General features: G+C 40.9%; 1 protein-coding gene across 5 annotated transcripts in view; it reads left to right on the top strand.

Moving 5' to 3' along the window:
* Positions 1-8,266, top strand: part of fndc1 (fibronectin type III domain containing 1) — a 69,281-nt gene extending 61,015 nt beyond the window's left edge. For all 5 annotated transcript variants that reach the window (XM_020056507.2, XM_013138453.3, XM_020056506.2 and 2 more), the window contains 4 exons: positions 2,009-2,038; positions 4,817-4,978; positions 6,546-6,668; positions 7,161-8,266. In XM_020056507.2, the coding sequence (XP_019912066.2) occupies positions 2,009-2,038; positions 4,817-4,978; positions 6,546-6,668; positions 7,161-7,276 (431 nt within the window). In that variant the 3' untranslated portion in view covers positions 7,277-8,266. The remainder of the gene's footprint in view (positions 1-2,008; positions 2,039-4,816; positions 4,979-6,545; positions 6,669-7,160) is intronic.
* Positions 8,267-12,305: the final 4,039 nt, after the last annotated feature.

The following is a 12,305-nucleotide window of genomic DNA, read 5'->3' as shown; positions in this document are numbered from 1 at the left end:
TAGCAATACTCGGCCCTCATTCAGGGGGGTTGCGGTTGGTGGGTGTCCCTTTGGTTGATGCCTGGCAATGTGGTTGGATTGATTTCCTGCCTGTGGGGCCCTGTCCGGGGCCTCCCCCGGGTAGGGCCACAGTGTCACCGGACCCCCCCGTCTCAGTTTCCAAGGTGTTACGCTGCTATATTATTGTGCTGGGGGACATGAGGGATGTACTACTAACTTTTCTCAGTTTCCTCCAATTTTAAATTTTAGAAGGAGATGAGGTCCTGGTCCACACCTGCGGATTACCTGGTTTGGGGGGACCGTTGCTGTTCCTGTCCTTGTCCACCTGGTCATACTTCTGACCTAGTCTAAAATCAAATATACTCTGGATTTAGCCAAGAGAAATTTATTTATTATTCCAATTGGACTCTTAATATCTCACCCGGCACAGCCAGAAGAGGACTGGTCACCCCTCTGAGCCTGGGTCCTCTCTAGGTTTCTTCCTAAAATTCGACCTTCTTAGGGAGTTTTTCCTAGCCACTGAAATTCAACACTACTGTTGTTTGCTCCTTGGGGTTTAAGGCCGGGTGTCTCTGTAAAGCACTTTGTGACAACTGCTGTTGTAAAAAGCGCTTTATAAATAAATTTTGATTGATTGATTGATCATGTACCCATCCTCTGATGGCTACTTCCAGCAGGATAATGCACCATGTCGCAAAGCTCGAATCATTTCAAATTGGTTTCTTGAACATGACAATGAGTTCACTGTACTGAAATGGCCCCCACAGTCACCAGATCTCAACCCAATAGAGCATCTTTGGGATGTGGTGGAACAGGAGCTTCGTGCCCTGGATGTGCATCCCACAAATCTCCATCAACTGCAAGATGGTATCCTATCAATATGGGCCAACATTTCTAAAGAATGCTTTCAGCACCTTGTTGAATCAATGCCACGTAGAATTAAAGCAGTTCTGAAGGCGAAAGGGGGTCAAACACAGTATTAGTATGGTGTTCCTAATAATCCTTTAGGTGAGTGTATATATATACAGCTCCGGAAAGAATTAAGAGACCACTGCGCCTTTTTCTTTCCTTTCCAAAAAAGTTGAAAAGGAATGTTTTGAGTGAGGAACAGAAGCGTTCAATTTGCAGTGGTCTCTTAATTTGAACCCTTCTGTCCCTCACTCAAAACCTTCCTTTTTAACTTTTTTGCAAAGGCAAGAATAAGGTGCAGTGGTCTCTGAATATAACACTTTTTATATGAACTATAGTAAAGTACAGACACAACTGACGTTTGCCAAACAACACCTGGGCATTATGGTTTGGGGCTGCTTTGCTGACTCAGGGTCTGGTCAACTTGCCATAATTGTGTAAACTATGAATTCCATATTGTGCTAGAGAATTTTGAAGACTGTGTGAAAACATGTTGTCAAAAATCAAACATGGATCTTACAACAGGAGAATGACCCAAACATACAAGCAATGCTACAACAGAATTACTCAAAAAGAAAATTGAGTGTAATGGAATGTCCAAGTAAAAGCCCAGATCTCAATCCTATCGAAATGCTGTGGGGGACTTGATGAGGGCCGTGCATGCAAGAATGCCCTCAAACATGACACAGTTGACATAGTACTCTGAAGAATGGGCATAACTCTATCCCAGTCAATGTAGGAATGTGATAGACAGGAATGGTTACGTAAAGTTATTTCAGCCAAAGGAGCGAACACCAGCTATTGAAGCTAGCCGTAATTGTTTTTAATTGCTTTTATTGGTAAATTAGGTAACCTTTATTTGGCAATAGTGTTGAAGTAAAGATTATATATCCATAAATCAGAAAATGTAAGAAATCACTTTCCATGGAAAATAATAACAAATAACAGCAAAAGTGACTATGAATAATAATAATTTTGTATATTAATACATTTTTAAACCTGTTTGAACCTCAAATACACTATCAACAGGATAATTAAATGAGGATTCTAGATCTGTATCCAACACCAGAATTGTCAACGAATGTTTTCTCTTTTTCAGACGACCCTCTTCTAATTGAACGGCCCCCTGGTGAGTTCCATCGATATTGTTTATTAATTAGTGACAAAAAATGTGCGCCTTTACACATTCAGTTTCAGCACATTTGAGGAAACCCAAATTTACAGTTGAAGTGAGCTGTTTATAGACATACTGTACAAAAGGCTGCAGACACCTGAGCTTGACTTTACATTTATTGTTTTTAATTTAGAGAATCAGGCAGGTATTTCGAAGATTGGCGATCGTGAGGTTAGCTAATGGGAATTCCTAACCCCTTCACCTCCCTTGGGTGCTATCAAACCACAATGAATGGTGGTGATTAACTTAGTAGCTGAATTGAGGGACTTTGGCATAGCATGAATTGGCAGTAAATGGGTTGAGTTGATTGCAGTTAGTCCTGATGAGGTTTTGTGAGAACTGACAGGTTGAGTGGCCGTATTAATGTCAGGCTCTCTTTGTGTAACATGGCCAGGCACTCTGCTATTTCCAGAGTGACTGCCATTAAAGACAATCTGAGAGCTTAACCATTCACCTCCACAGTTTAAATGTGCTATTTTAGCACCACACTTGTATCCAAATTGACCTAAAAGAGAGTTAATGCGTCTTTGAGATACAGTTAGGATACAGAAATATTTGGACACTGACGCAAGTTTTGTTATTTTGCCTGTTTACCAAAATATATTCAAGTTACAGTTAAATAATGACTATGGGCTTAAAGTGCAGTCTCTCAGCTTTACTTTGAGGATATTCACAGTAGGGATAGGCATGACAAATAATTTCACTATCTATAATTCTTCAGCTTTTGTCGTCGAATAGTCGATCCCATCCACTCGTGCCAAAAAGAGAGGTACTAAATGAAAAAAAAGTATGTAAATTGTAATATGTTATGCAATAAATTCAACGTTTTATTAAAAAATGTGGTTAACAACCTCATTAATGTTTTAATTTAAACAATTAGGCTAGATATACTTTTACTCAGATTCAGAAATGCCATAACAGAAGTTAAATAACCTAATGCATAGGCCTGTCAAGTCATTAGTATTTTATAACAAGGGATTTATTTCAAATGATTGTTACAAGCTTTTCCACAGTTGCAAATTAACTATAAACGTTGTTAAAAAAACATGCATTGTTTCCCATGAATTAGTGCAGAGATATGTATGAATTGCCTTACATTAGCTAACGTCTTTGTGTCAATGTTTTCTGGCCATAACAACAACATGCAACATGTATTAGACCATCTAGCCAGCTATTTTTATATACAGTCCCATAATACTATACTTTCCAAATGAAACTACACTTAATATATAAACTAACAGAGTTGCGTGACAGTCTGAATTAAATCAAAAACCTACTGATGCATTCCAGTTCCATTGAATAAAAAATATCCTTGGAAGGAAGCTTTAAAGGAATAAGTTATATAAATTAAATTAACAAAAACCAAACAAAATCTGGCTAGCGCATCCATAGATGCAAGATCTTAACAAAAATGTAAAGAATCATTAGGCAATGTCCATATTATTATGATAATTTATTCTTGTTTGAAAAATTAGCATGTCCACATGCTCCGGGACTAGACAATTAGGCTTACGTAGTTTGTTGTCTATCAGTCCCTCAGCCGAGAAAACCTTTTCAGCCTGTACAGATGTTGCAGGGATGCACAGGTATGCTTTCATGACAGTTTCCTGTACTTGGCCGTCCTTACAGCCGCCAAGTGAGTCAATCGGCAGTACAGAACTTTTTGCTACTTTCGAAAAATGTATTAACTTGTCAATAAATGCCATCATTGTCGAAATTTTGACAATTTGTTCTTACCCTTAAGTCAAATCCAAATTGGAGGAAGGGTTTAGGAATTACAGCTCTTTAATATGTAGTCCCCTCTTTTTCAAGGGACCAAAAGTAATTGGACTATTGACTCAAAAGCTGTTTCATGGACAGGTGTGGGCTATTCCTTTGTTATTTCTTCTTCAATTAACGAGGTAAAAGGTCTGGAGTTGATTCCAGGTGTGGCATTCGCAGTTTTTGCTTAGAACCCACAACATGCGATCAAAGGAGCTCTCAAAGCAAGTGAAACTGGCCATCCTTAGGCTGCAAAAAATTATCCATCAGAGAGATAGCAGGACACTTACGAGTGGCCAAATCAACAGTTTGGTACATTCTGAGAAACAAAGAATGCACTGGTGAGCTCTGCAATACAAAAATGCCCGGACGTCCATGGACGATGCTTCACTTTACAGATTGACAATGTCCAAAAACATACTGCGAATGCAATCCAGTAGTTTTTTAAGGCAGAGACATTTTTGGCCACGTCAGTCACCTGATCTCGTGCATGTCACTTGCTGAAGACAAAACTTAAGGCAGAAAGACCCACGAACAAACATCTGAAGACAGCTACAGTAAAGGCCTGGCAAAGCATCACAAAGGAGGAAACCCTCCTGTTTGGTGATGTCCATGCGTTCCAGACTTCAAGCATGGATTGCTTGCAAAGAATTATATTTATGATAGTGTTATTTGAGCCACTGAAATAAGGAGACTGTGTATGAAAGTGTTTGGATTCCTAAACGTTTCATATGATATTAATGTTTAACCCCTTGAATGAAAGCTGAAAGTCATCTCAGTTGTTTCATTTCAAATCCATTGTAGTGGTGTACAGAGCCAAAATTATTAAAATTGTGTCAGCATCCAAATATTTCCAGTAACTGTATATGTGACCCAGTGGGAGTGACAGCCTTGACGTTGGCCTTGTTAAGCTCACTCTTACCATATGAGCTAAACAGTACTCTCTCCTGTTCACCGCCTCCTCCCTTCCAGATGGAGAGCCTATCTGGATCCCATTCTCCTTCCGGTACAATCCCCAGCACAGTGCATGTAAAGGCAGCCAGTTTGTCAAGAGGACCTGGTACAGGAAGTTCGTGGGCGTGGTCCTGTGCAATTCGTTAAGATACAAGATCTTCATGGGAGATGGGCTGAAAGGTACTGCTGTTAACTTCTCACTCACTCATTTCACTACCACAGTGTTTGACCTGGAATGAAACCACGGTCATGGGATGGAGCTGTATTTCTTCACCAGGGTGTCATGTTTCTCTCGTCAGGGGCCTGCACATAGAAATGATTGCAATGTTAACCACATTTTTTATGTGTTTATGTATTTATTTGTTAACAGAATGAATAAGGGAAGAAATTAACAATGTAGGCTACTTCAAGCTAGATGGCGTACTTAGACCTATGTTTATCAGGAGAATCTTTTAGTCATTTAGCAGATGGTCTTACCCAGAGCAACTTAATGAGTTCATAGATTTCACCCCAAAGAAATCATAGTGGCCCCACCTAGAAATTGAACCTAATTGTCTGGTGTTGTCGGCCCCATGCTCTATCAACTTAGGAACATGGGACCAATATGCACAGCAAGGAAGTAATTTGTGACTTCTACCATTACTGTAATATTTTAAACAGTTGTGGAAACGTGCCTGACAACAACATTTATGTTACTGCTAGCTAAATAATAAACTTGGAAGATAACTAGGCATGTTCCAAGCTCCATTTTTGAATTGGCTGTCTAGTCAGTCTGTTGTCTCGTTGTTTTATAGACTAGTGGCCACCTGCTGCTGAAATCATGTCTCACTCTGCTTCCCTTAGGCCACTCGAACTGGCACAAATAAGCACACACACCCACACACACACACACAAACACACACACAAGGGATCTCGGCTGTGTGATTCTAACTCCTTGACTGCTTTCCAAGACATGTTGGAAGGAGTGTCAGTAGGAAGTCAAATCTGGCTTTCTCGTTTGGTGGGTTTTGAGAGGGAGACAGGGAGGGGGGACTTGTTATTAAAATGTTATTCCTTCACAATTTTCATGCTGTATAATTCGCAATAATTGTTTTGCCTTATAACACTAGAGCAGGTTCGGAAGATGAAGGTAGATAAATGTGTCACGTGCTGGAGAGGGGTCACATTCCCTGGCAGACAACTGAAGTTGAGTTTGCAGGCTAAAGCACGATTAGTCGAGGCAGCCCTGTCCAACATCTATTTACACTGCCCTCTGATGGACCTTAAAGCACTTTCAGTATGTCGCAAAATGGATTGGAACTCTTGGACACACTGACCCAACTATACTGCAAAAAGACCTATGTGACACGTGGGTAAATAAAAAAAAGAATGCTCCATTTTTCTTTTATGTTATGCCACTAAAATAGGTAGTAAGGCACTGAAAACTGTGTTTAATACTGAGTATTGAACATGGGGAATTTTTTGACAAAGGGATCCTCAAGCAAATCCAACACCAAAAATATACAGAAAAACAGTAGCAGACATCTACAGAAAACCAGAGTAAAAAAAAATAATCTGAAAGTGAACAGGTGTGAAAACACCCTAAAACACACTCTTTGTCACTCTTTATCTCTCCTACACTACTAACCTATGTGTTATATTGTTTTTACAATATAACGCAGCCAACCAGGCTCTTTCTCATGACGTAATGGAATATTGTTTGACAGGGTCATCTATTATAAATTGACAGCTTTCTCTATCCCTCCAGACATTTTCTACAGTATAGCAGACTCATTCGGTAATGGTGAGGACCATTGCCAATTTGTAGACTCTTACCTAGATGGGAGGACAGGATCCCCCAACCTCTCAACGTTTCTGCCTACAGCACAAGGTAAAACAAATTACTAGAAAGTGTAACTCCCAGAATGTATCCCTCACCAATAGAATTATTTTCTTTACAGTATAATACAACCTCAATATCCTCAGTGTTCTAGACCAAATACAAAAATCCTCAAACAGAACATTCCAAATGTGTTACATGAATTCCTAATACGCTATAAACCATGTGGTTTGAATGTTTGAATGCTGACTGTCTGAAAGCCATGGTATATGAAAGTATATACCATATGTAGGACAAAAACACACTTCCTACTGTTTTCTCTTAGCATTGGTAACCCATTTATATTACATTCATAAATATATTATATGCATGTATACAATAAGGCACCTCAGGGGTTTGTGGGATATGGCCAAATTACCACAGCTAAAGGCTATATCCAGGCACTCGGCTTTGCCTCGTTCATAAGAACAGCTCTTATCCACTGTACATTGGGCATTTACAACAATGTTTGAATTATAACACATTGTCCTGTTCCCCGTACAGGTTACTATCGCTCTTACAGGCAAGAGCCAGTCAGCTTTGGCCCTATCGGCCGGCGTACGCCACATCTCTTTGTAGGATGGTACGAATGTGGGGTTCCTATCCCTGGCAAGTGGTAACACTGGGAGTCAAGGAAATGTTGTCGTCAAGGACAACCAAACTCCATCCTGCTGCAGCCTCTCCCATGCTCTCATTGACCCAGCCCCATTGAGATGAACTGTTGCTACCCACAGCAGGAAGACAACAAAACAAAACTTAAAAACTCATACTGCCTTAGGTCTAAAAGAATATAATACTTTAAATTACAATAATATTTTTCATGTATTCATTACCATGCACTTTTATAAAAGCTGTTTGTATATGTGGGGGAAAAAGCATGTATTGCTATTGCTTAGTTTAACTTTTGACTGCCAGATCGGAAAGTATCCTTGTTTGTTCCAGACTATTCCCAAATATTTCCCACTATTCCATAGTCAGCCCCTGGGATTATTTATCTCATGAAGTGTGATCATGATGTCACTAATGAAATGGGACATCCCAGACCAAGGGAACAATTCAATCAAACCGGCATTGCAGTATCACTTTTTAGCATGGTCAAATGTAAACACATAGCAGTCTATCTTACTGTATAAAAGCCTAAAACTACTACCAGATAATATTTTTGGGAATTAGCAGTGTGTGGGCGTAGGATGAGTGTTGTAAATAAAGACTGCATAAATATTGGTGGGTTTGAATGAATCCTAGCCCAAAATGTTTTAAAGAGTAATGAATGGTATCAATGGGAGCTAAGAATTTGTGTAAATTATCAATCAAGCCGTTTAGTTCACTAGTATGAAACTACTATATGTGCCAATAGTTTTCTTGAACATGCATACTCTGGTATTTACAAAACTCCTTAAAATAAATTGTTTCTGTATCATGTATACAGACAGTTAATAAAAATGCTAAATATTTGCTCAGGAATGGTTGGACATTGAATAAAGGTGCTACAGAAACCAAGGACCTCCGAAATGATTTTGTTTCTGTTGAGGGTTTTCTGAATGACCACATTCAATGTCACATATAACACGTGTTTCCATGTGTAAAACTTTCAAAACCTTTTGAACTTTCCAAACCTTTTGAACTTTCAAACCTTTTGAACTTTCTAAACCTTTTGAACTTTCTAAACCTTTTGAACTTTCAAAACCTTTTGAACTTTCAAAACCTGAGCAAATAATAATAATGTATTACATGAGAAGACATATGTCGACAATATCAGATGAAAATTGTTAAAACTGCAACCATGGGAAGTAATTAAATGGAGGGGGAGAATGAGAGGGAGAGAAAGATCTTGCAGTAAGTCTAGTAGAGAGAAGGTGACGAGTGCACTCCTTGCACAACCTTGTATGACAATAAACCTGGCCAGCGAGAGAGAGGGGGAGAGAGCATCTATTAGTCAGACATTCCAGCAATATCGACAGGGTCCAAGAGCTTCTAGTGAAGGACAGGTTTGGATGTATAAAGGGAGACAAAGCTTTCACAGTGTAACTTTCATACGATAACAGCCGAGTGATCTGTAATATATTAATGTGTTGAGGAGTTTGCTGAAGGGGAGGAAATGTTCTTTGGAAAAAAGGAACATTGTGGAAAGATTTTATATATTTGCGGTTGAACGTTTTAATTTGCTGTAATGCTGTGTTCTATTGAACAAACCCATGTTCAAGCAAGGTGTAGTTATCTGGATACTGAATTTACTTCACGAAAATTGTCTACACCATTTGGTTTCCACACTGACTCTCGAAAATACAAAAGAATCCTATTAAAAAGTAATTACTTATTTATATGAAGTCTATCTGGTTGTATCTCACTTGTATCAACTTGTTTTGTCCTTTTGGCTTTACAAGATAGAGATTGACAGACGGATCGGTGCAGCTTCTGCAGTAATGCGGTCGATGTATCGGTCTGTCGTGGTGAAGAAAGAGCTGAGCCGCAAGGCGAAGCTCTCGATTTACCGGTCAATCTACGTTCCTACTCTCACCTATGGTCATGAGCTTTGGGTCATGACCGAAAGGACAAGATCCCAGATACAGGAGGCCGAAATGAGCTTTCTCCGCAGGGTGGCTGGGTGATCCCTTAGAGATAGGGTGAGAAGCTCGGTCACCCGGGAGGAGCTCAGAGTAGAGCCGCTGCTCCTCCACATCGAGAGGGGTCAGCTGAGGTGGCTTGGGCATCTGTTTCAGATGCCTCCGGAACGCCTTCCTGGGAAGGTGTTCCGGTCCCATCCCACCGGGAGGAGACCCCAGGGAAGACCTAGGACACGCTGGAGGGACTATGTCTCCCGGCTGGCCTGGGAATGCCTCGGTGTCCCCCCGGAAGAGCTGGAGGAAATGTCTAGGAAGAGGGATGTCTGGGCATCTCTGCTTAGACTGCTGCCCCCGCGACCCGGCCCCGGATAAGCAGAAGATGATGTGATGTGTGATGTGTGAAGATAGAGATTTAAAGACTTAAATAAAAAAGAGACCTCATTTATAGAAAGCACAGGCACTGGTGATAGGAGAGTGAAATAGGGCAAAGATTTCCCCTTGTTTTTATTTGCTACATAGAAATGACACACATTTTCAAAGGTCCATTCATCGTTTTTATTCCACATCATGGGTTTGATTGATGAATTCAATAGTTCCTAACAGCAGAGTAGTCTGTCCTCCGTTACAAATGTCTGGCATGTCTAACTTTATAAGAGGTTATCCTATGAGAGGCATTTTTCTTGTTGACCAGTGCTTTCATAATTTGCATTCTTCTCTTATTTGTGCCCTCAGGTAACAGTGAAACAAAATACAGCAGCACTAAAAGATGGATAATCACAAACATTTTATTAAATATACATGTGTGAATTATTGTCCGCCATATTCACTGGGAGACATTAAATTGTTGTCCTTTTTTGTCATGCATCTGCCGAACACTGCTCAAAAAAATTAAGGGAACACTGAAAACACACATTGGGTCTTGATTAACTAAATAAAAGATCAAAATCTTTACTGTACATTGCGTTATTCATTGAGAACAAAATGACATAACAGCGGCCAATGGAAATCAAAATTTGATTCAATTCATACTCACACCGAAAATCTGAGTAAACCTGCTCCTGATGAGACGGCATATGGTGTCCTTGGGGATCTCTTCCAGACCTGGATCAGGGCATCAGTGAGCTTCTGGACAGTCTATGGTGCTACTTATGCGGCATCGGATGCACTGATACATAACGTCCCGGAGGTGCTCAATTTGATTCAGGTCTGGGGAACTTGAGGGTCAGTCAATGGCATCAATGCCTTCATCATCCAGGAACTGACTACACACTCTGGCAGCATGAGGCTGGGCATTGTCCTGCAACCCAGGGCCCACTGCACCAGTGTAAGGTCTGACGATGGGTCTGAGGATTTCATTCTGGTACCTAAAATCAGTCAGGGTACCACTGGCTAGCAGGGTACCATTGGCTATACTTGGAGAATCTTTGTGACCTGACTCACCGCCAAATACTAAATAATGTTGCAGGCAGCATAATGTTCACCACGGCATCTCCAGACTTTTTCACGTCTGTCACGTGCTCAGTGTGAACCTGCTCTCATCTGTGAAGAACAGGGTGCCAATGGCTGACATGGTGTTCTGGTGTTCCCTGGCAAATGCCAATCAAGCTCCATGGTGCTGGTCTGTGAGCACATGTCCCATTAGAGGACGCTGCGCCCAAATGCCACCTTCATGGAGTAAGAGAAATGCACACCATTAGGTCGCTGGTGGTCATTTTGTAGGGCTCTGGCAGTGCTCCTCCTGTTTGTCCTCGCACAAAGGAACAGATACCAGGCCTCCTGCTGGATTGATGGCCTTCTTTGGCTCTGTCCAGCACTCCTCGTCTAACGGCCTGTCTCCTGGTATTTCCTCCATGCTCTTGAGACTATACTGGGAGACGCAGCAAACCTTCTTGCGACGGCACTTATGGATGTGCCGTCATGGAGGACCTGGACTACCTGTGCAACCTGAATGGGCTGCAGGTACTGCCTCATGCTACTAGTAGTGACAAAGACACTAGCAAAATGCAAAACTAGAGGAGAATCATTCAAGAAAAATAAGGAGAGAGCAACTGTGGCCACCACCTGCAAAACCATTCTCTTTTTGGGGTTGTCTTGCTGTTGCCTCTCCAGTGCACTTGTAGTCACTTTTATTTGCACCAAAACAGGTGACATCGATTTACAATCATTTATGCTTCCTAACTGGACAGATTGCTATCCCTGAACTTTAATTGACTTGGTGTTATACTGTGATGACTACGTGTTCCTTTAATTTTTGTGAGCAGTATAATTTTTGTTGAGAAAATGTGCAGTTATACCACAGCTGGTTGCCTTGCAAGCGTAAATGTAATGTTTTCTTTCTTTTACTTTATAATGGACAATATTATTTTCCATTGTGGCGTCCATCACTGAGAGAATCCATCACCACGCTGGCTTCACCAGTAGGAAAAGCAGACAGTTCTCTCACCATGTTGGCATCAGACCAAGCCAGAATCTAACAATAGAAGAATGCTGTGAAGTGTTATCTAAGAAATCTCAGCCATTCCTTATCTGTAGGGTTTAACATTGTTTAGACTGTAAGACTGTCAGACATGTCACAACGTTTGGCCCCATTTAATAGGCTGGATAAATAGGAAGAATTCTCTATTAGGGAAAGTAATGTTTTCCACAGCGCAACCATGAAAACAATTATTGTTTTGGGATTAATAGGACAACTATTTTGTCAACTTGTTAATGATTTTCTGTCAGATTTTGAATATTTTACCAGACAGCGTTGGGGACAAAAACTGCTACTTCTTACATTCAGGGTTTGACTGGTGATGCACATCTCTTTGCCAAAAATATTTGTATTGGCTCCATACTGTTTTAGAGTGCAGTTATGCCTAGAGGGAGAGATGGAAGGGGGGTGTTTTGGTCAGATCTCAAGAGCAAAAGCACGTGCTTTGGGACTACCACATGTGCTACAGATGTTACCGGGGAGTTTACAGACTCCTGGAATTGAGTGTGTGCATGTGTGTGTAAGAAAGACAGAGCGAGGGTCAATGGCATCCCGTGCATCTCAGTTGGTAGAGCGTGACGCATCCAACATCAGGGTTGTCGGTTTGCTTCC

The sequence above is a fragment of the Esox lucius genome, chromosome 18 (assembly GCF_011004845.1).
Source record: "Esox lucius isolate fEsoLuc1 chromosome 18, fEsoLuc1.pri, whole genome shotgun sequence".
NCBI lineage: Eukaryota > Metazoa > Chordata > Actinopteri > Esociformes > Esocidae > Esox > Esox lucius.
The sequence above is the reverse complement of the archived record's forward strand: the minus strand, read 5'-3'. Positions and strand labels throughout refer to the sequence as shown.